Raw genomic sequence first — 20,297 nt, forward strand, 5'->3', positions numbered from 1 at the left:
GAATCAGATAAAGTAGTTATGCTTTTAAATTGTCAGGATTTCATTGTTGCCTTATAGTGGCAAAGTTTTTGTCAGAAGTTTGTAAACTGAAAAAACGCGAAGTTTTTTACTATTCACTTTTTAACCGGAACTGTATTTTTTAACTGGAACTATATTTTAACTGGAACTATCGTGTATATGCCAATAAAGGCTTATTGAATTGAATATCTATCAGTAATAATAAATTTCCATTGCCTTTCATAAATACAAGAAAGGCAGAGATTAAGCATGTTCTACTTCCATAGCAACTGCACCTGTGTGATAGAAAAAAGCAGCAGTTGATCAACTTCCTCCTGCTTGAAAAAGAACAGGGTACCTGCTTGGAAAAAAAACAGTAACACAAGTATGGTGGTTTCCGTACAGCCCAAATATAACGGGCCCAGGAATCTATTTATATCTATTTATCCCGTTTGGGGGAGGAACTTCACACAGGGCTCTTCCCCAAGCCAGGTTTAGCACGTTATATTTCCCTCAACTCGGGTTTTACAAACATGGCTAAACTAGCGATCGTTTTGGAGAAACCAAAGGAACCACAGCAACCCGACTGTTTGCAGTTGCTTCCCGGAGGGGTGAAATCTCCAATGCGAAGGCAAACAGGGTTCAATAATAATGTGTTACACATCTTATTAGCGTGCTGAGCAGAAACCACCTATAATAACTTGTATTGTTTTTAGAATTAACAGGCATACTGCTGGATGAGACCAGGAGTTTATCTAGTCCCATATTCTGGTTCAAAACAGTGATCAAAACAGTTGCCCTAGAAGGCCAAAGGACATACATGACGAGTTGTATAATTCAAAGGTTTGCAGACATTATCCATGGAAGCAGATCCTATAAAAACGTAATAATGAATTTGCTTGGGACATACTATTCCCTATCCCCCTCTGTTCCGTCGATAACCACATTGCAAGACCTTTATGTTCTTGTGTAGGTTTTATGCCATCTTGTTGGAAATTGATTTTAATGTTTATATATTTTATACTGTTTTTATATTATTGTATTGTTTTACTGTATGTTTATATGTAACTTGCGCCTCGAGTCTCCTTGGGAGGTTGGCAGAGTAGAAATGTACGGTATAAATAAATATAATAATATAAATAAAAAGAAGGCAAGAAAAAAACCCGAAAAACACTTCCACCTTTCCTATCAATAAAAGGGTCTATAAACGCCTAGAGACCTCCCACTGGCTAACAAAAGGCAACTGCTCAGACCAGTCAAATTTCCTTTCGGAAAGAGCGTTGCAATATTCAGCTAGCATCTTATGGGAGCCTCGACCCCTTTCCTTCACCCGTGCAGCGCCCCCTTGCGGATATGGCCGCAAGGGACGGAAAGCGCTCCCAGTCCCTCGTTACGGAATGTCAATCATCCCAGTTCCTGCGTGACTCAACATGGCGCTTCCCACAGTGACCAATCCCAATTGACAAACACTTCAGAGTGTCCTCGTTGGCTTCCATAGTCTAGCGGTGGCCGAGCTGGACAACACTACAGAGCTCTGTGCATTTTCTTCGCGGTGGGGAACACTTCAGCCCGTAAAACAGCAAATTGGATGAGAGAGTCGGGAGCCGCCATGTTGTACGTACGAAGGGAAGGGTCTTCGGAGGACCACAGTTTCCGCTTCCGTTTCTGCTGAGGTTGGAGGGGGCTGCAGCTGGAGCTGAAGGTAAATAGAACCATTTTCCCTTGCTTGGTTGGCGTTGAATGGGGAGCACCTTTGGGTGGGGGAGGAAGCGGAAAGGGGTGCAGGGTAACTGGGGAAAGGGTCCAGAGCTTCATGTGGCCCCTTCTCAGGGAGGCTCGGGTTCGAGTCCACCTGCCGTGGGAGCTCGTTGGGTGGCTTGGGAGCATTCGTACGATGGCACCCTCCCTTTCTCGCCTATGCGATCTCAGTGGGGTGGGGGCAGAGGGATCCCTTCGCTGGATCTGAAAGAGTGGATTCCGAGCCATCCAAAGGCTAGGCTGCATCCAAAAGCATTGTTGGGTTTCAGGGGGCTAAAATCTTGCATTTGGAGTACCCCCCTTTGCAATGTTGCGGTGATGGGTGCATGCCAAGCGAGGAAATTCCCCTAAAAGTTCTATACAGATTAAGAAAAGGAAGGGTCAGTTCAAGTTTACGGGAAGAAATGTGGGAGGCAATTCTTTCATCCGCAAACATCCCGGCATTCTCTCCACCTCAGTAACAGGATGTATCCAGTTATCCATTGATGGCTCTGGTAACTCTTAGCCTCCTGACATTTTGCTCCGGGGCGGGGCGGGGCGGGGTGGGGGGGTGGGATCCCAGGATTATCAGGATCAAAGTAGGGGTCTGCAGTGCTCTCCTTGCTGATACTCAAGGACCTGGGACTGTGTGGGTGGGTACGTGCCATGGGTGCTCAGCTCAGAAGTTTATATAATTGCAATCACAGCATAGTTCACACCATGGGCATGATGATGTTTTCTGGAAATTGTGTGTGTTAGTTTAGTGGGGAAGGTGAGGTCAGAGAGCGAAATGATCTGAAATTGGTGTACAGCGACCTGCTTGAAAGGAGTGGTAGAAGCGGGCTGGGCGTCTCCTTCAGTAGCAGAAACTTGGACCTTGGTTATTGGCACCTACAAACCTGAAAAATCTGAATGTTTCGTATCTGGCACCTAAAGAGTTTGGGCTGACAGTGTTGGAGGAGGCTGTGACATACAGTTAGACGGCTAAGGTTGCTTATAAGCTGTCGTGCACAAAATCGGAACAAAAATAAATCTTCAAGGCCCCTTTGAGACGAAGTCTGAACATGCTGACATGTTTTTGCACTGCCTGCACGTGAAGGCTGTCATACAGTAGTCCTTGTTTGTGATGTAGAGCTGCGCAGATGATGTGCAGAAATAAATTATACTGGCGTCCTAGCTCCCTTCCCAGCTCCTTCAAACAGCCTGTTTTCTAGCTGAACCTTATGGCTCAGATTAGAGTTCAAATCCCTTATAGCTCTGAGAACTAATTGACATATTTTCTGGGCAGCTGTGGGCTCCCAGTAAAGAGGGGAAGAAACTGTTGCCAAATAACTCTCCTCCTAGTATGTAAATGCTGGGGCGAGCAAATAGGAGAAATAAGTTTGTGTCTATAGTCCCTTTAAAACCAACGTTTTATTCTTGGTATAAGCTTTCAAGTGCACACGCAGTTCTTCAGATGCAGGTATTTAGGAATGGATCTTGTCATGGAATGATGCTATCGCTACAGTAAAGGGAAGTCACATATGACTGTGAAAAGCATCTTTGCCTTTTGATCTCCTGGAGGGAGGACAGGAAACTATGCAGAGGTGCTAGGATGAAACTTCAAAGGCCTAAGTTACCTCATGGCCTGAACAGAGTTTTCCTGAGAAGGGGAAAACAAAGGTTTGGGAATTTCATCTTGAGACGTGGACAGAGAAACATCTCTGGGCCATGGGTTCCCGGAATGGGGACAAAGGCAATCTCTTACTGCATTTATGTTTTATTTCTTTGTTTTCTGTTTTTCAATAAAAATCGTTGAGACCTCAGCTGGTTGGAGTTATTGGAGAAAAGAACCCAGGTTTTACTGAAACAAGCGTGGCTCTCCCAGGCTTGCTTTCATGATATGGTGGCAGCTTTTTGAGGGATCTTCAATACTCCTGTGTGCAAGCTGGTAACCAGAAACTCTGAGCCAGGCTTGCTTTCATGATAGATCTAATAACAGCTTTCATGTTGCTGTATATCAGGATCAGTTTTTACAACCTAGGATAGCACTTCATATATCAGGGCTGAATAAAGTTCCTGCCTAGCCGTGTCACCTTCTGGACCACCATCCCACCATGCCCGCATCTGGGGCTTTTTACAGCTGAGCCATGATATCTACCAACAGAGGTATCTCATGGCAAATGGAAGCCTCGTGTGTCAGCACAATCTTGATTTGTGACGGTGGGATATCGACTTTTCTGTTGCCTTAATGCAGAGTAGCGTCTATAACTCCTCTCCTGGTTTCTTTTCCAGCCCTGTCTCTGCTGAGCACCTTCAGTTCTCCAACTCGGATACTGGCTGCTCCCCTGGAGGAGGTGTCTTAGGGGTGGGCAGTGGAGGAGGGGGTGGAGGACATGCCTGGTGGGGGGATTTTCTCCACCCCCTCTGTGAGCAAGCGTCCGCTGTGGGTGCCTTTTCTACCTGCGGTATCTGTGGGGTCAGTATTGCGAAGCTAATCCGACTTGCTTGCTTCTGGTGTGGATAGCACACAGAATCTGGAGGTGCCCCATCACTTTCCAGACTGGCCCTGTAAGATCTGCTTGTCTTCTGCCTACTTCTCCTTGCCGTCTTGTGCCAAATGCATTCTTGTGAGCCTGGTAGCCTCTTGCCAACCCTCTGCGGATAGTCCCAGTGTTAGAATGGTACCTGCGTCCCTGTGACAAGCCCGACCCATCCAGGCAGGGAGATTGGAGACTGCAGAAGGGCCGTGGGAGCCTGGCATGGAGGGATCTGGGCAACGGTTGGTGCTGGGCATGAACATGGGGGATGGGCGGCAGACACCTCCTGGGGAGCTGCGGACTCCCACTGAAGAGGGGCAGGAGCAGAGAACGCCTGTGCCAGAAGCCATCTGTGATGGGGGTGGGGATGCCAAGACCCCGCAGAAGACTGAGGAAGAGGAGGAGGAAGAGCTGGACCCCCGAATCCAGGTGAGATAATGCGGGACTCTTCTTTCAGGAGCCTGCAGGCAGCCCAGGGGGGCATTCTGCCTTCTTACAACTGCAGTGTGGAAGCTCGGAATGTGGTTTGTTCTAAGGGCACATCCGAAGGGAACAGGTTAGACTGCTTTGGTCCCCACCCTTCCCCTAGGGAAACCCTCTGGGTTGTCAGCCAACCAGGAACCAAACAAGGCTGCTGAGTTATTTACGGATGCATCTGCCTCTGGGCCAGGTGCCAGGACTTCTTCTCTAAAAGCCAAGATTAGGGACTAGCTGGCAGGAATGTTTGACTTAAAAGCTAGCAGCCTCCATTTTTTCCGTAATGCACAGGTTTGAATGGCGTGACTCATACGCATGCATTTGGGAGCTTGGCTCAGAAGCTCAGGGCCTGCTGAGCATTTTGCACCTTGGTCCATGGAGGATGGGACGGGAGAATGTGCAATAGATGCTTCCTGCGGGGCTGTGCCCACGGGCTCCCCATGTACCCATGTGGGTGGGTAGCATCACAACAGTGTTGCCAACTTAAAATGGACAGCAGTGCAGGAGGAGGCTCTTACACACATTGTGCTACTCTTTCACCCACCCATCCCACATTGGAACAAAAATGACAATCTTGGACGACTGATAAGAATGTTACTGATTTGCTTGTGCTGGTTGGCAAAACAGGGAGACAGATTTTAAAGTTGCAGTAAGTGGGAGTTAGAACAACAATCACTGCTTTAAAATGTAGCACAGCCAATGGTAATTCAGATAATCGACTTGACACGTACACTGCTAGGTAAAACAGCACCCATAACAGCTGAATCAATTTCCTACAGCAAATGTCTTCTTTATCTGCCAGTGCCAGCTTTAGGATCAAACAGAGGACTTTTGCTGTCAGCTCTGCTTCTGCTGGAGTCTGCCCCTCACTGTGCTTGAATTACGCAAATTTATGTAACAAAAATATGGCAGCTCTAGGAACGTTACAAATTATTATTTTATGAGGCCACTAAAATTGTTTTGTTTGGGGATGATCACCATTTCCTCAAGACAATAGGTCCCAGCAGTCTTGGCCTAGGGCCAAGAAGAGAAGAGAGGGGCAGAGATGAATCCTGGTAGTTAAATATGCTGAAATTTGTCGTATAGATGTTCTTCAATAAAGCAGAGTAAAGAAACTGCATTGACAGTTGGTTAGTTCAAATTCAGCACTGTAGAAGTGATTAACCTCAGGGTAGGGCTTGATCGCACCCTGAATATTCAGGTGTAGAATTTGGGATACTGATGGATGTGTGTATTTAAAAGAAATGCTTCTAGCCCTTAAGAATGTAAGGAGTGTGCTGGGCTTAGTGCAATCTCAGAACCCAAACAGGATATGAGCAACCATCCTGTCCTCTTTGCAAACATGCTTTAAAACTTATACAGATTAATGAGTATGCTGGTTTGGTTTAGGCAATATGTGAAGAAACAAAATGGGTATTTTTATTGTACAAGGGAGATTGGAATAATTGTTTTCACTTAGCGATTTAAAGTCTCTGATAAAAAAAAAACCCATTTCATTCTGGCACGAGGGTGGCGGCGGCATGGATTCTTACATGTTGCCTCCTTCCTCTGTGGCTCTTCACAGTGAAAGATACCCTGCTGGTTAATGAGAAATACCAAGAGGATTCCAGATTCCACACACCTCCAGTTCCTTCCCCCAAACCACAAGTTTCTATCCCTCATGGTTGTATAGGAAACTGTTGGAAATCTTTCAACAAAAACAAATAGGCAAACAAATTGGATCTGGTATTGTCTTTTGGTAAAAATACATTTTTTGGCCTTTTCTTCCCTTTCTGGTTGAATAAATTTAGAGACTTTTGTTTTCTGCCATCTACATTTAGGATTGTGGGAGACCTTCCTGTATCTCTGCCACAACTGTCCATCTATCCCTTCTCCTACGCCCCCTGTCTTTGCATAAATAAATAGATGCAAATTTTGTGAATGCCTTTGTTTACTGAGGCCGCTTCCACACATGCAGAATAATCCACTTCCAATCTGCTTTGCAGCTGGATTTTACTGTGTGGAATAGCAAAATCCACTTGCAAACCATTGTGGAAGTGGGTTGAATGAAAGTGCATTATTCTGCATGTGTGGAAGGGGCCCCGGAAGAATAAAATAACTCACTCATCAGCTGTATACAACTTTCAGTTGCTTTTGAATGGGAAAAGGGGATTTTTCTTTTTCTGTTGAAAAATGTCTGCACTGCAGTTGAGGCGTCTGTTGGGGTTTTGAGCGTACAAACACAACCTTTGGTAAAGAGTTGCGTGTGGTTTGCTGCCTGCTCCTTGAAACTCACTCCCTTTTTTCCTAACCAAAGGAGGAACTGGAGCATCTCAACCAGGCAAATGAGGAGATAAATCGTGTGGAGCTGCAACTGGATGTGAGTAAAGATGGTGTTCTCCAGCACTTGGAACTCCTCTTACCATTTTTGAATATATGTAACAGAGCATCCTCCTCCAATGAACTGCCACTTGTCTGCTCTGTGCGTGAGCATGGGCAAAGATGCACATATGCAAAGCTGTGTAGGAACACAAGAAGCTGCCCTGCACCGAGTCAGACAGTTGAGCCCACTCTGAGTAGGAGGAGCTCCCCAAGGTCTCAGGCAAAGGCCTTTGCTGATGCAGCTCCCTTCAATCCACTTATCTTTTTGTGTATCTCTTTCAGTAGGGGAGGCCCAGGGTTTGGCAGCAGAATAGTTGCTTTGCATGCAAATGGCTTCAGCTCCTATTCGCAGCATCTCCAGGTAGAGATCCAACAGTGAAAGACCGCCTGGGAAGTTATTGACAATTCAAGTAGATAGGCTGACCTTGTGAGGCCAAGGGTCTGGCTCAGTGGAAGGCCTTTCACTTGTGCACAGTGGCATAGCGCCAAAGGGGAAGGGGGGCACGACGCCCCTGGGGCGGGCGGCACCACGGTGGGGGTGCAGGGTGAATGCGTGCCCCGGGTGCAGTTCCCCCTCACTCTGCCCCTGCTTGTACATGTGTAATTGGTGATGGAAAGTTGGAGCTTTTAGTTAGCAGAGCACTTGCTGTGTCGCTCAGCTGTGTGCTTCCCCCAGATGCAACCTCCTTGGCCACCTTTGAATCGAACGGGCCAATTTCAGCGGGAACATTCACTCTCCTTCCAAATTCTAGTCTCACTTGTTTATCTGCTGTGTGGGAGGGGTAATACGAATGTGGCTGGCTCTGGCCCTCATGAGATGCTGCTGCCTTCTTATCTGGAGGGCCTCATGCTCACTCCACCACCACCCTGTCTGGGGACCTGCTTCAAGTGTGAACACTGAAGGAGGAAGAGCCGATCACTTCCCTTGTTCTTTTTTGTGGCTCAGCTTCCTTTTGGGGACCTTGCAAGGATCCCTGACACACTTCCACACAGAGTCCAACACCTGTTCTGACAGTGACAGATGAGACAGTGGTGGTGTTTGTATCATACTGGTAGTAATCTTTAAAGGGGTGCTGGGGCATTTTCTCTGCTATATAGATGGACCTAGCCTGATGTTGTCAGATCTCAGAAGCAAAACAAGGTTCATGCTTGGAGGATGGGAGACCTGTCATGCTCCCACAAGGCCTTTGTTTATTTCCCCTTTAAGATTTAGTTTCCCCACAGTTAGTATGGGTTTAGCTATGTTTTGTATAGTATTCAATGGGAGGGAACCTAACTTAGTTCTGTCCCTTTAAGAAGCCCTAGGGCTGGTGTTCATGCTTGGATGGGAGACCACCAAGGAGACCTCCAAGGAGGACCATCATGGGTCACCATGCAGAGCCAGGCATTTCTGTTCGTCTCTTGTCTTGAAAACCCTATAGGGTCACCTTAAATCTGCTTGATGGCACCTTACACACTCACAGCTATAAGAATGCAACACAACTGAAGAAAATCTATTATAAGAAATATCAGTGAATAAATAGGGCATTGCTTCAGAAGAAGAGAAGAGTTCGGATTTGATTTAGACTGTGCTTTTCTCAACCACAAGGAGTCTCAAAGTGGCTTGCAAACTCCTTTCCCTTCCTCTCCCCCAACAGACACCTTGTGAGGTAGGCGGGGCTGAAAGGGTTCGGAGAGAACAGTGACCAGCCTGACATCACCCAGCAGGCTTCATGTGAAGGAGTGGGGATTCAAACCCGGTTCTCCGGATTAGTATCCTCTGCTTTTAACCACTACATGATGCTGGCTCTCTAAGCTTTTCTAGCTTCAGGGATTGTTTAGCTTCTTCTGATAATTGTAGGGACTTTTATTCACCGGACAGGGACCGCATACAGGAGCTTACAGCGTGTGCAGATTTTGCTTGGCAGTTCAAAAGTTATCATTGTGACATTTTGGGATTCAACTACTTCTTTGCGATTAGCTACACGGGGGATATGCAGATACACGGATCACATGGACCGCTTGGAATACAAGGCTGCAGTTTTTACATCACTGGTTCAGCTCCATTGATGTAACAGTGCAAAGTGGTCATGCGATCAGTGTTTTTACACATTATGGGTTGAAATATTGGCACTGGTTACAAAAGATGGGGTTTTGTGGTAGGTAGCCATGTCGCCAATATAGTATGTATGTTGGGACCTGGAAATCTGTCCAGAAGCAAGGATTCGAGTAAGTTGTGTTTATATTGTTGAATGTAACAGGAAGCCCGTACAACGTATCGGAGGATTTTATCAGAATCCGCCCGGAAGCTGAACGCTCAAGGCTCTCAGCTGGGGAGCTGCATTGAGAAAGCACGCCCTTACTACGAGGCAAGGCGCTTGGCCAAAGAGGTACGGGAGTCACTGGCTTTATGCAGCTCTTCTGTGAGATGCATCAACATCCAGAGGTGGGATCCAGCAGGTTCTCACCAGTTCCTGAGAGTGGGTTACTAATTATTTGTGTGTGCCGAGAGGGGGTTACTAATTGGGTCCGCTTTTCCATCTCCACGCCCTCGCCTCCCCGAGAGGCATACTTCCTTTGAACGTGAAGGTTCCATATAGCAATTGCGACTAATAATGTAGCTCCCTGAACTGGGTTAATCCCTTTCAGGTACTGCAATTCATTGATTCTCAGCCTTTCGTACCTTTTATCTCACCAGTCTCTATCAAAGAACCTGTGTGTTTCACCATTGCTGTGTTCAGATTTGTGAGTTGGGGCATTTTCTATAATGTGATAATGATTTAGAAATGACCTGGTGCAAAAAGAAAATTTGGGGGTCGTGGTGGGGTGGCTGCCCATGGGGGGGGGCATCCAACTCAGGTTTTGCCCAGGGCTCAGGTTTGCCTAGGTACGCCTCTGCCCCCTTTGCCGAGGGGGGGCTGGCGAGGGAACCTGTTACTAAAATTTTTGGATCCCACCACTGTCAACATCCCTACCTGTTTTTGAACAAATACCTGTGGCTTAGATGCTATTGTGCCCACACCTCTATGAAATAAATACATCAAAGCGGAGGAAGTTTGAAATACTCAGAGGATTCAGAATTCCTCTGGTTTCATTTTACGTCTCAAAAGTGGTGGTCGTTGAACTAGGTCTTCATTTGTTCATGACCAAGGAATTCTGGGTGTTTTCAGCACCATCCTCTTTGCTGTCTTGAATCAGTAGAGGTCATTTTCCTCATAGAAGTCTACCCCCAGCGTACTTTCTTCATCCCTCACAGATAATGGAAGAGGAAGGCGAGGTATTGTTGAGACAGGATTACTGATGTGAAGCGACACCTAAAGCTGGTTCCACATACTTTTGCATCCCTCTAGAGCAGCTCAGGTTATTTCTCAGAGATCGCCAAACCAGATTTGTGAAAACTGCAATTTTATCTTTCCCCCAGAGATGACAAGATACGAGACTGCCCTCTGCAGCGATCACGGGCCTTGTCATTAGAATAACTCTCTTTCCCACGCACCTGACTCTGCCAGGGACAGCCCCTTCCCAAAACTCTCACTGCTTCTTGGCTTTCCTTGTTTAGTCAACAAGGCACCAAACTTCATCTGACTCTCACCCAGTTTTTAAGAAAGAGGAATAGGATGGAAAGTTTGGCGGGAGATGAGGACAAGCCCTTCCTGGCTGTTCTTGCCTCCCGTTTCCTTTACGCATGAGGCACTGTGGAAGCGCACTGAGATTACCTTGTCACCACAACACAGACGTTTAAACAGGCAGCATGTGTGAGTGTATGTCTGTGGGGTGGGTTCATTATGGCGAGGGTTGCAGTGTCCGACTGATTTCTCCCTCTCAAGAAGAAAGGCTTCTAATTCATTCATTCATTCATTCATTCATTCATTCATTCATTCATTCATTCATTCATTCATTCATTCATTCATTCATTCATTCATTCATTCATTCATTCATTCACTCACTTATTGGACTTGTACCCCGCTCTCCCCCATAGGGCTCAGAGCGGCTAACAACCAACAAAACAGAATAACAGAATCAAATATGAGCAATAAATAAATATGAACAACAACAAGTACACCAAAACCATAAGCCCAGCTTATCAAACATCACTAAACAGCATGTCAACAATATTAACATTTCTTAACGGAATAACAAACAGCAAAAGCATATTAGCACTTAGCATAAAATATAACTGCATCATACACATAATAGGATAATAAGATAAGCAGAAGGCCATTGCTTTCACATCCTGCACGTGAGCTCCCGAAGGCACCTGGTGGGCCACCGTGAGTAGCAGAGTGCTGGACTAGATGGACTCTGGTCTGATCCAGCAGGCTCTTTCTTATGTTCCTATGTTCTTAAGATAACAGCTTGACCTTATCAGCAACTGTATAACAACAAGCATGAAATAACAGCAAGACATAACACCACAATACTATTCCTCCATCTTATCCCTCTTTTAAAGGAAGACCAATATGTTAAATTTAGGAACATTCGTTCTTAAAAGATGCACCCTTTCTCCTCCCCCTACCCCCCACACACATGCTAGCTCAGCATGAATGGGGAACTTTTATTTTTTTGGAGACAGGAGATCAGCCCAACAAGTGATCCCTCTACCTGCAGCTTGGAGTGGGGCAGCCCAGCAAGAGCCACCAATAATTCTCCCGATGGTGCCGCTCAGTTTTCAGACTCGTTTCGGTTCAAAAATCTAGATTGCAGGAGGCGAATGATTCCGGGGAAAGGAGAAGATAGGAGGAGCTGGGGCTTTCTCATCTCTTTTCCCGGCCACGCGCAGGGTGGGTTTCGCTGTTATCCGTTCTGTTGAGTTGTCCATTCTTTGGCCCTGGCAGGCGCAGCAGGAGACCCAGAAGGCCGCGCTCCGCTACGAACGAGCGGTCAGCATGCACAACGCGGCCCGGGAGATGGTTTTTGTGGCTGAGCAAGGTGTGATGGCGGACAAGAATCGGCTCGACCCCACCTGGCAAGAGATGCTCAACCACGCCACGTGCAAGGTGAAAGCCTGTCTGAGGGGAAGCTGAGGGCTGTACAGTTGCGCACGCCGTAAGGATGAAAGGATCATACCTGCGAGACCCATCATACCTGCGAGGCCCCCATACCTGCGAGACCGCCTTGCCCCTTATGTCCCGAGTCGGCCTCTCCGCTCTGCAGAGGCTAATTTACTGGTGGTCCCTTGTTCCTCTATGATGCAGCTAGCCTCTACCCAGGCCAGGGCCTTTACAGCCCTGGCCCCTGCCTGGTGGAACACTATTCCACCAGCTGACAGAGCCCTGTGGAACCTTGGGGAGTTCCGCAGGGCCTGTAAAACCGAGCTGTTCCGCCGGGCTTTTGGGGAGGCTGGCCGCTGACTCCGCCCTCTTTGTTGCCCTCTGTGCCATCGGCTTATTTGAACATCTGCCAGTCCTCTCCCGGGGTTTAGTACCAGACGTCATCTGTTTTAATTGTTTAACTATGGACAGGTTACTGATGCTACTGCTACTGTTTTATCATATTGTTTTAATTGGGATTATTCGATTTTTAATTGTATTGTATTATGTTTGATGGGTGTGTGAACTGCCCTGAGCCCTTCGGGGTGTATAAATAAGCGAATAAATAATAATAGTAAAATAATAATCAGTGTAGTTCAAGGGGAACCTCTGCCTTGGGGAGGAAGAATCCATTTGGCAGATGTAGGGAACATGAAAGAATAGTGCAAGGCCGGTGCAGTTTGCAAACCAGGAAATGAGGTAGTAGATTAACTGGAAGGGTTGGGGGTGGGTCCAAACCCAATCGTGGTCGCCCAAATCCTGCAGTCAAGGCAAACAACCCGAGCATGTGTCCGGCGAAGTTCACCAAGTGGAGCTGGCGTTTGCCCTGTTATCAGACCCTTCCTCAGCCAGCCGTGAGCTCCCCTGTGCTGAGACAAAGGCTGCCGCTCTCATTCTCCTTCCTTCATCACCAAGACAAGCAAGAGTTGAATCAGTTATGAAAAGGAAGCAAAAAGTTAGATTGACTGGGTGGCTGAAGAACAAAGGTCTCGCCATTTGCACCATAGATCTAGTGCCGTGGTGGCGAACCTTTGGCTCTCCAGATGTTATGGACTACAATTCCCATCAGCCCCTGCCAGCATGGCCAATCGGCCATGCTGGCAGGGGCTGATGAGAATTGTAGTCCATAACATCTGGAGTGCCAAAGGTTGGCCACCACTGATCTAGCGTTTCATGAGTTCCGGGGTGGGTGGGGGCGGGGGGGATGAGGCTTTTGTAAGCCTAATACCAGGTCCACCAAAGATGACCTCCCTTCCCCCCAAAGCCTGGTTATTCTTTTCCTCTTCTTCCTATTTCACTACTGTTCTCAGTGACTGTCGGTACTTTGGAATTGTCTACCAAGTTTGCAGAACTTATCACGTTGCAGAAGCATTAATAGTGGTATAGGTTGGTTTGCTCTAAAATGGCAGTCTGGCGTGCTGGCAGTCACTGTTGGCAGCAGTGTGACCCCTCGCGTAAAAAGGCAGGGAGTGAGCTTGCAAAGCACCAGCGGAGCAGCCATGCTGTCAAGTCTCTGGAAAGTCTGTGCCCACCTATTTAATTTGTTTATAATGAGCTATTTAGATGCCACTTTGCTGCAACAAGAGGAGGCAATTCAAAGAATCAGTTCAAAACAGCAATGTACAACAGAGGACTGTATTTGAATGGAAAGGTGGTTTTAAATAAGTTTCAAAATGGTTGTGGAGCGTTTTCCGGGCTGCGTGGCCGTGGACTGGTGGATCTTGTTCCTAACGTTTCGCCTGCATCTGTGGCTGGCATCTTCAGAGGTGTATCACAGAGACACAGTGTGTAACAGACTTCCATGTGTGATACACCTCTGAAGATGCCAGCTGCGGATGTAGGCGAAACGTTAGGAACAAGATCTACCAGACCACAGCCACGCAGCCCAGAAAACCCACCACAACCAGTTGAATCCGGCTGTGAAAGCCTTTGACAATACCAGTTTCAAAATGTTCAACATTGGGGGAACCAAACTACCATTCAGAGCTCACTAGATTCTGGGGAATTGCTGTATAATTTTAAAGTCTTTTGAAGAATTGGAGTAATACTTCGTGAGGCCTGATTCTTCAGTCCAAGATGAGACAGCTGGGTGAGGTTCAGCAGGCATGGCCATATAGGAGGACTGAGGGATTGTGCCCGGCGTTAGCTCTTGGCTCTGACCTCCTCCTTTTCTCCCCCACTAGGTGAATGAGGCAGAGGAGGAGCGGCTACGCAGTGAACGGGAACACCAACGGGTCACCCAGCTCTGTCAGCAAGCAGAGGCTAAGGTTCAGTCTCTACAGAAGTCCCTGAAGCGGGTCATTGTGAAGAGTAAGCCCTACTTTGAGCTGAAGGCTCAGTTCAACCAGATTCTTGAGGTGAGACTTCCTCCCTCAGCAGTTCTACGGGGGAGAGCTTGTAAGGTCTCTTCACAAAGTGTATGGGGAGCTTGGTCTGGTCCTTGAAAGTTGGGTGTGTCCCCCTGCACCCCCACATTTGTCGATGATATTAAGGAAGCACAAACCAAGTTAGAATGTTAACTTCCGCACTATTCAGAATGTGGCGGTTCCTCAAAAATTGAAAATGTTGATCTTACAGCTGCTAACCTCTATCCCCAAATTGGGAGTTGTTGTTTATCAAATGGCTTCAGCTATACTGGCAATGTTAGAATACCCAATGAATTGCACTTGAAATCACAAAGGAATCTTTGTTGTGTTAGAAAGGTGGTCTTCAAATGTTACTTGAAGAGCCTTGCAGGGAGTATTTTATGTCTGAAGGTGGAAAAATGTGATATTGGGTCTCTCTTTTGGGTGTAAAGATGGCATAAAAATGTTTTTAAAAGATTTTCTGGAGTTGGAAATAACTGAGCACGAAACTGAATTCTCTGCGTTTGTCATCCTCCAGTGATCCAGACACTGAAGTGATCTCTCCATTAGTTAGAAAGCGCCTTCTTTGCCAAGAAAGATTCAGTTAGTGTTGGAGTAAGAAGGCGGGACTTGGGTTTTGCACCTAGCGATAGCCTTCCTCTCATTTTGGTAGTGGATGGCTGCAGGTTCCAGTCTGGTCTGCTTCTTCAGTGTAGTCTTTTTCAGGATGAGGCTGAGAGAAGGAGAAGGGTTGAGGTTGAACACAGATTCCTTACTGTTTTTCAGTGAGCAGAAAAAAAAAAATCTCTGTGACGACCCTGAGCACTAATGGCACTAATCAGTAGAATTGAGAAGAGCAGTCTTTGTGGTGAGGTTTCTACGTGGTGGCTGTACACTTTGGGTCTCTCCACCACACATTGGGTTTCTATGCATCTCCTGAAGAATGAAGACACTAGGATTCTTCTCAAGAATCAGAGGTCCCAGAAGTTTAGTGCAATGACTGTGCCTTGGCAACAGTGTCTGTAGATCCACATACCTGCCATTCCCCGTGCTTGGGAAAATCTTTATTAACCTGTGGACAGCCAAAACATTCCCCAGTTTGTATATTTTCCTGATTCAAGAAGCACTGAGACAATGTGCACGGCGGCCATCATCTCTGCTCACAGATCTTTGAATCCCACAGATGAGTTCTGTGCATACTTGACTTTCTCTGCCATGGAAGGCACTTCCTCTTTCACTAGCCCTTCTGTTTGCGCAAGGCTCATTGGAAGCCATTGATCTTGCGCAAGTGACAGTGGAAGACACAGCACATGTCACAGAGGAAACTGACTAGCGCGCATGGTCCTCATTCAAAGGATCCAAGCCCAAATCTCGGAATTACCTCACTGTCATCAGATCTAGCATTCAGAAGGTCCCTTTCTACGTTTGCTACACAAGGGGCAGGAACACTCCAAAGACCTCCCTCACTATTTGGCTGGAGAGGACACATCACCGAAGGCTGTGCTGCCTCTGATAAATCACCTACCGAATTAGATTCTCTGCTGTTCTGTGAGGCACCAGTTCTGAAACTTTGAGGCTGGAAGTGTTTGCGGCAGCCGCGTTGTTCTCCCCTCATATTTTCACCAAGTTCCACAAAATCAGTGTCTGGTCTGCTAAGGTTGCTTTCGGGAAAAAGGTGGTTCAGTGCGTGCTGAAGTTTTTGAGTTCTGTCAATGTTTTTTTCACACTAGACAAGCGAGACATTGCTCTGGCACACCTCAGAATCTGGATTCCTGGATGGGTAGTCAGGGAGAGAGGATAATTTGTTTACCTGTGAATTCATTTGGCAAAGAATAGCGTGGTTTGTTCAGCACAGAAATCTGGTAGTTGAGTTAGTAGATGCCTGGTGACTTGAGGCTATGTTAGCAGTAACTGGCTGTAAGGAAGAGATAGGAGGAACCTTCTGATTCAGCGGTGGCTAAGCGTTCATTCAGAAATAACCTTTTTCTGGTAGGCAGAGAGGAGATCAATCTAGTGTCTGGATAACTGTCTACAAGCAGAAGAATCATGGTGTTGAATAAATCCTTTATTGTTATTTCCTAGTCCTGATGTGTTTCACCTGTGTTTTCCTCAGGGGATCTATTGTAATCAGGGAAAATACTCTCATAGATTAACAAGTCATAAAACATATAACCAAATAGAGTTCATTTAGAACAGGGGTCTTCAAACTATGGCCCTCCAGATGTTCATAGACTACAATTCCCATGAGCCCTACCACTTGGCCATGCTGGCAGGGGCTGATGGGAATTGTAGTCCATGAACATCTGGAGGGCCATAGTTTGAAGACCCCTGATTTAGAATAATTTTCTTAGGTTAAAAATCTTAGGAACCTATGACCAGAAAAAGTCTTTTAGAAAATTAAAATATTATTTTAGAAGATTCTTTGATAATTGAACCCTAGGAAACTAGCGGCAAAATTAATTAATTATTAAACAGCTATTCTGCTTACCTTAGTGGAAGCCTCTCTCACCGTGAGCAATAAAGATGGAATCTGGCTGAAGGGGTTATATAATCTGATGCAATAAGTGTTCCTTTAACCCTTAAAGGGCCATCGTTCAAAATAATGTTTAGGATCATTGTGTATATAACATGTGTCAGTTCTTTATATAGCAGAGTATAAAACACCTTAGAACTGAACAGGCTCTATATAAAAAAAAATTGAAATTAAACTCAATTGCAGGAAATGATAACTTTGACTTTAAAGGTCTTAAATATAAGTTTCAAATTTTCACTTAGCCCAGATGGCACCCAAGGTTTTAGTCTAAAAACCCACTCTCCCTCTTCCTTCAGGAGTGTCACATTATGGGCTAATACTTATTGTACCCCTCCCCCGCCGCCCCGGGAAATGTGCAACTAGAGGGGCTCCTGTTCTTCTGAGTTCAGTAATGTGTGTTTTTAGACATCTTATAGTTTTCCCAGTATAGATATTTGTTCGTATAAGCACATGATGTCATAAATGATGTTTTTAGAACTGTACATTGTGAAGTTCTTCAGCTGATATTGTTTATTATCTACCGGGTTTATGAAGTTCTTATTCTGCATGAATCTACAATAGGAACAGTGATCTCATCTGTAATGCTCCTTAGGTAATTTGGTGCCTGGTAAAATTTAGGTAATTTACTGCCTGGACTATTGTCTACCAAACAAATTAAAAGGCAATTAGCAATTAAAAGGCAATTAGCAATTAGCAAAAAGGCAATCTCCCTTCCATCATGCTAGTATTTGTCCACAGGCTTGAAATCCAGCTCAGATTCCTAGAATGCTAAACACTTCAGTTTGGAATTTTGCCTGAGTGGTATTTTCTTTCCTCACCCTGAAAGCAAAGAAGCAGGGAAAACTCATGTAGACCGTTTGATCTCAGTTATTCCTTTCCCACCATTTAGGAGCACAAGGCCCGAGTAACGTCCCTGGAGAAGCAGGTGGCCCAGGCCAAGATGCGCTATTCGGTGGCCTTGCGGAACCTGGAGCAGATCAGCGAGCAGATCCACGCCCGGCGGCTGCAGCGCCTGGTGGGGCGGCGAGCTTCCCCGGTTGGTGCCGAGGCCTGTCCAGCCGTGCTGTATGGAGGGTCGACGCTGCCTCCGGAACCGGCCCCCTCTGCTGACACTCTCTCGGTCCTCAGCTTCCAGACCATTGCCTCTGACCTGCAGAAGTTTGACTCGGTTGAGCACCTGCTGGGGCTGTCGGATGCTGCAAGCCTGAACAGCGATGAGCTGGAGGAGCGGGAGCAGTGCCGCAATGCTCAGCCCCACCCCTTCAAGCACCACCGTAGCATCAGCCTCTGACCCACACCCTCTGGCAGGAGAACAGAGATGGTCGGGATAAGGAAGTTCAAAGAAGGGTTAGAGTGGCAGATGCCCCTCTGAAATCCCCAGATAGCGGAGCTGTTTTGGCCTCACCTCTCTGGAGCATAGCCCGCTGGTAGATTCTTAAACCCTTCCTATCCCATTTGGTATGACCCAGATTTCCTGCCCCTAAACACTCCCGGCGGTGTGGTGGCTGTCCAAAACCAGTTGCTGTTGGAAACTTTGGCACTTGGGTCCCACTTTTGGGCTGCCCTTCCCCCTTCCTGCCAGCATGCACCTGTTTCCTGGCAGCATTGCATGCTGGTAGTTGATCTTTCCCCCCGCACACTTCTCCTAGCTTGTTGAGTTATTGGTGACACTATCATCTTTAGTGGCCAGCGAGTTACAGGGAAAGGCTGTTGGAAGGGGAAGAAACCCAAGCAGGGATGAGTTAAGGAAACCTGCTGTTTGTTTTTACATGGTTGTGTCTTGCTGGCTGTGGGGCGACCAGAGAGCAGAGGTCGGGCTGATTCACAGAAGCTCCACTGCTCCTGCCTCTGAGAACCTCTCTGCTGTAAGGGAGACGCCACCCGGGACTCTACAGCGTGGCCTTTTAAAACGGAACACTGACGCCCCATCTAGGGGGCTTCTCGACACACTACAGCATATTGGAGGCCTGCCCTTGTCCTCCTTTTGTTTCTCTCCCCCAGGCAACGTGATGTTACATCCTCTTTTTATAGCTTCTCCAGCATTGTCTCTAGGGCCAACAGTATGAGGAGGCTGGTGCCTTGTGGGTACCATTGGGTGACACCAGGAGAGAGAGGGAGAGAGCATTGTGTGTACATGTGGGGACAGTAGCCTTGCTCAACTAGGGTGGCTCCCCTACTAACTCACCCTTGTCCTATCCCGGATTGCCCCAGTCACATGACAGTGGTACATTTGCATTGTTGAATGTTGTCTGCTCTGGCAGGTGGGGCATTTAAGTTCCTAGGCAAGTGTATGCTTGCTCCTGGCTCTTGTCCTCCTACCCTACTGGGCAATAGTGCCACTTCCTGCCTTTCAAGCAGTTTTTCTGGGTTTGGGCTGTGATGAGAACCGTGGTGGTTTGAGGCAGCCCGATTGCAGTTTGGTGTGTTTGTAATGACCGGCTTTTGCTGTGTATTTTATTTAAAGTAAAGTTTATTGCCCTACAGGAAAAAAAATATCTGCCCTTGTTTTTTCACTCCTTTTTTTGTATTACCAACTGCAGCAGAGTACAGTGTTTTTTCCCCTCCAACCATCTTGTTCAGAGCCTTCCTGTGCAGACATGCCAATAGATGAAGGGAGGCCAGCTTTTAGCACAGAGTATAGCCCTGCGTGGCCAGTTAGTCTGGTCTGATCAATTCTCAGAAGCTGCGAAGCATGCTCAGTCAGGTTTAGTATTTGGCCGGGAGACCAAATACTAAACTTGGTGGCCTACCAAGGGATACTAGCGTCTTGAAGCAGAGGCAGGTCATGACAAGCTACCTATCTGCTCATCTATTCCCTTGGAAACCTTACAGGGTCACCATAAGTCTGCTGCAACTTGATGGCGTCTTCCACCACAGAGCCCTATTCCTAACAAGTCCAAGGCAGGCTGGAGAGATGTTTTGCAGCCCATCTGGGACACACACAGCTGTAGCACAATTGCAGGAAGGACAGGCCTCCCCACTGCACTGCTCCCACCAGGCCCGTGGCTGGCTAGAGAGGCAGTTTTGGCCATGACAACAAGTGGTGAGAGACATGTCCCTTGCCTGAACCAACAGATTGCTCTAAGCCAGGGGTCTGCAACCTGTGGCTCTCCAGATGTTCATGAACTACAATGCCTATCATCCCCTGCCAGCCTGGCCACGCTGGCAGGGGTTGATGGGAATTGTAGTCCACGAACATCTGGAGAGCCACAGGTTGCAGACTCCTGCTCTAAGCTGATCTGGCCTTAGGGCTGAATTTAAAACCTTGATGTCATGCGGTCATTGCTGTTATCAGTTAGAAACCTGAACCTGCAAGGCT

The 20,297-nt window shown here is 47.0% G+C and overlaps 1 protein-coding gene across 2 annotated transcripts; it reads left to right on the forward strand.

Annotated features, from left to right (window-relative positions):
* Positions 1-1,531: 1,531 nt before the first annotated feature.
* SH3BP5L (SH3 binding domain protein 5 like) lies at positions 1,532-19,471 on the forward strand. 2 transcript variants are annotated; one of them, XM_048488055.1, is made up of 7 exons: positions 1,532-1,699; positions 4,009-4,682; positions 7,027-7,089; positions 9,332-9,460; positions 11,906-12,067; positions 14,284-14,457; positions 17,868-19,471. In XM_048488055.1, the coding sequence occupies exons 2-7, from the start codon at positions 4,476-4,478 to the stop codon at positions 18,267-18,269; spliced, it is 1,137 nt and encodes a 378-aa protein (XP_048344012.1). In that variant the 5' UTR covers positions 1,532-1,699; positions 4,009-4,475; the 3' UTR covers positions 18,270-19,471. The 2 variants fall into 2 exon arrangements, with proteins under 2 accessions (XP_048344012.1, XP_048344014.1); XM_048488057.1 differs by lacking the exon at positions 1,532-1,699 and adding an exon at positions 1,961-2,249.
* The last annotated feature ends 826 nt before the right edge of the window (positions 19,472-20,297 follow it).

Source organism: Sphaerodactylus townsendi, linkage group LG03 (assembly GCF_021028975.2).
Source record: "Sphaerodactylus townsendi isolate TG3544 linkage group LG03, MPM_Stown_v2.3, whole genome shotgun sequence".
Taxonomy (NCBI): Eukaryota; Metazoa; Chordata; class Lepidosauria; order Squamata; family Sphaerodactylidae; genus Sphaerodactylus; species Sphaerodactylus townsendi.

Excerpts from the sequence above, each read along its gene's own strand:
- SH3BP5L (XM_048488055.1), top strand. The coding sequence starts at position 4,476 with ATGGAGGGATCTGGGCAACGGTTGGTGCTGGGCATGAACATGGGGGAT. Across the intron at positions 9,461-11,905 it reads CAAGGCGCTTGGCCAAAGAG|GCGCAGCAGGAGACCCAGAA; the intron begins GTACGGGAGTCA and ends TGGCCCTGGCAG. Across the intron at positions 12,068-14,283 it reads TCAACCACGCCACGTGCAAG|GTGAATGAGGCAGAGGAGGA; the intron begins GTGAAAGCCTGT and ends CTCCCCCACTAG.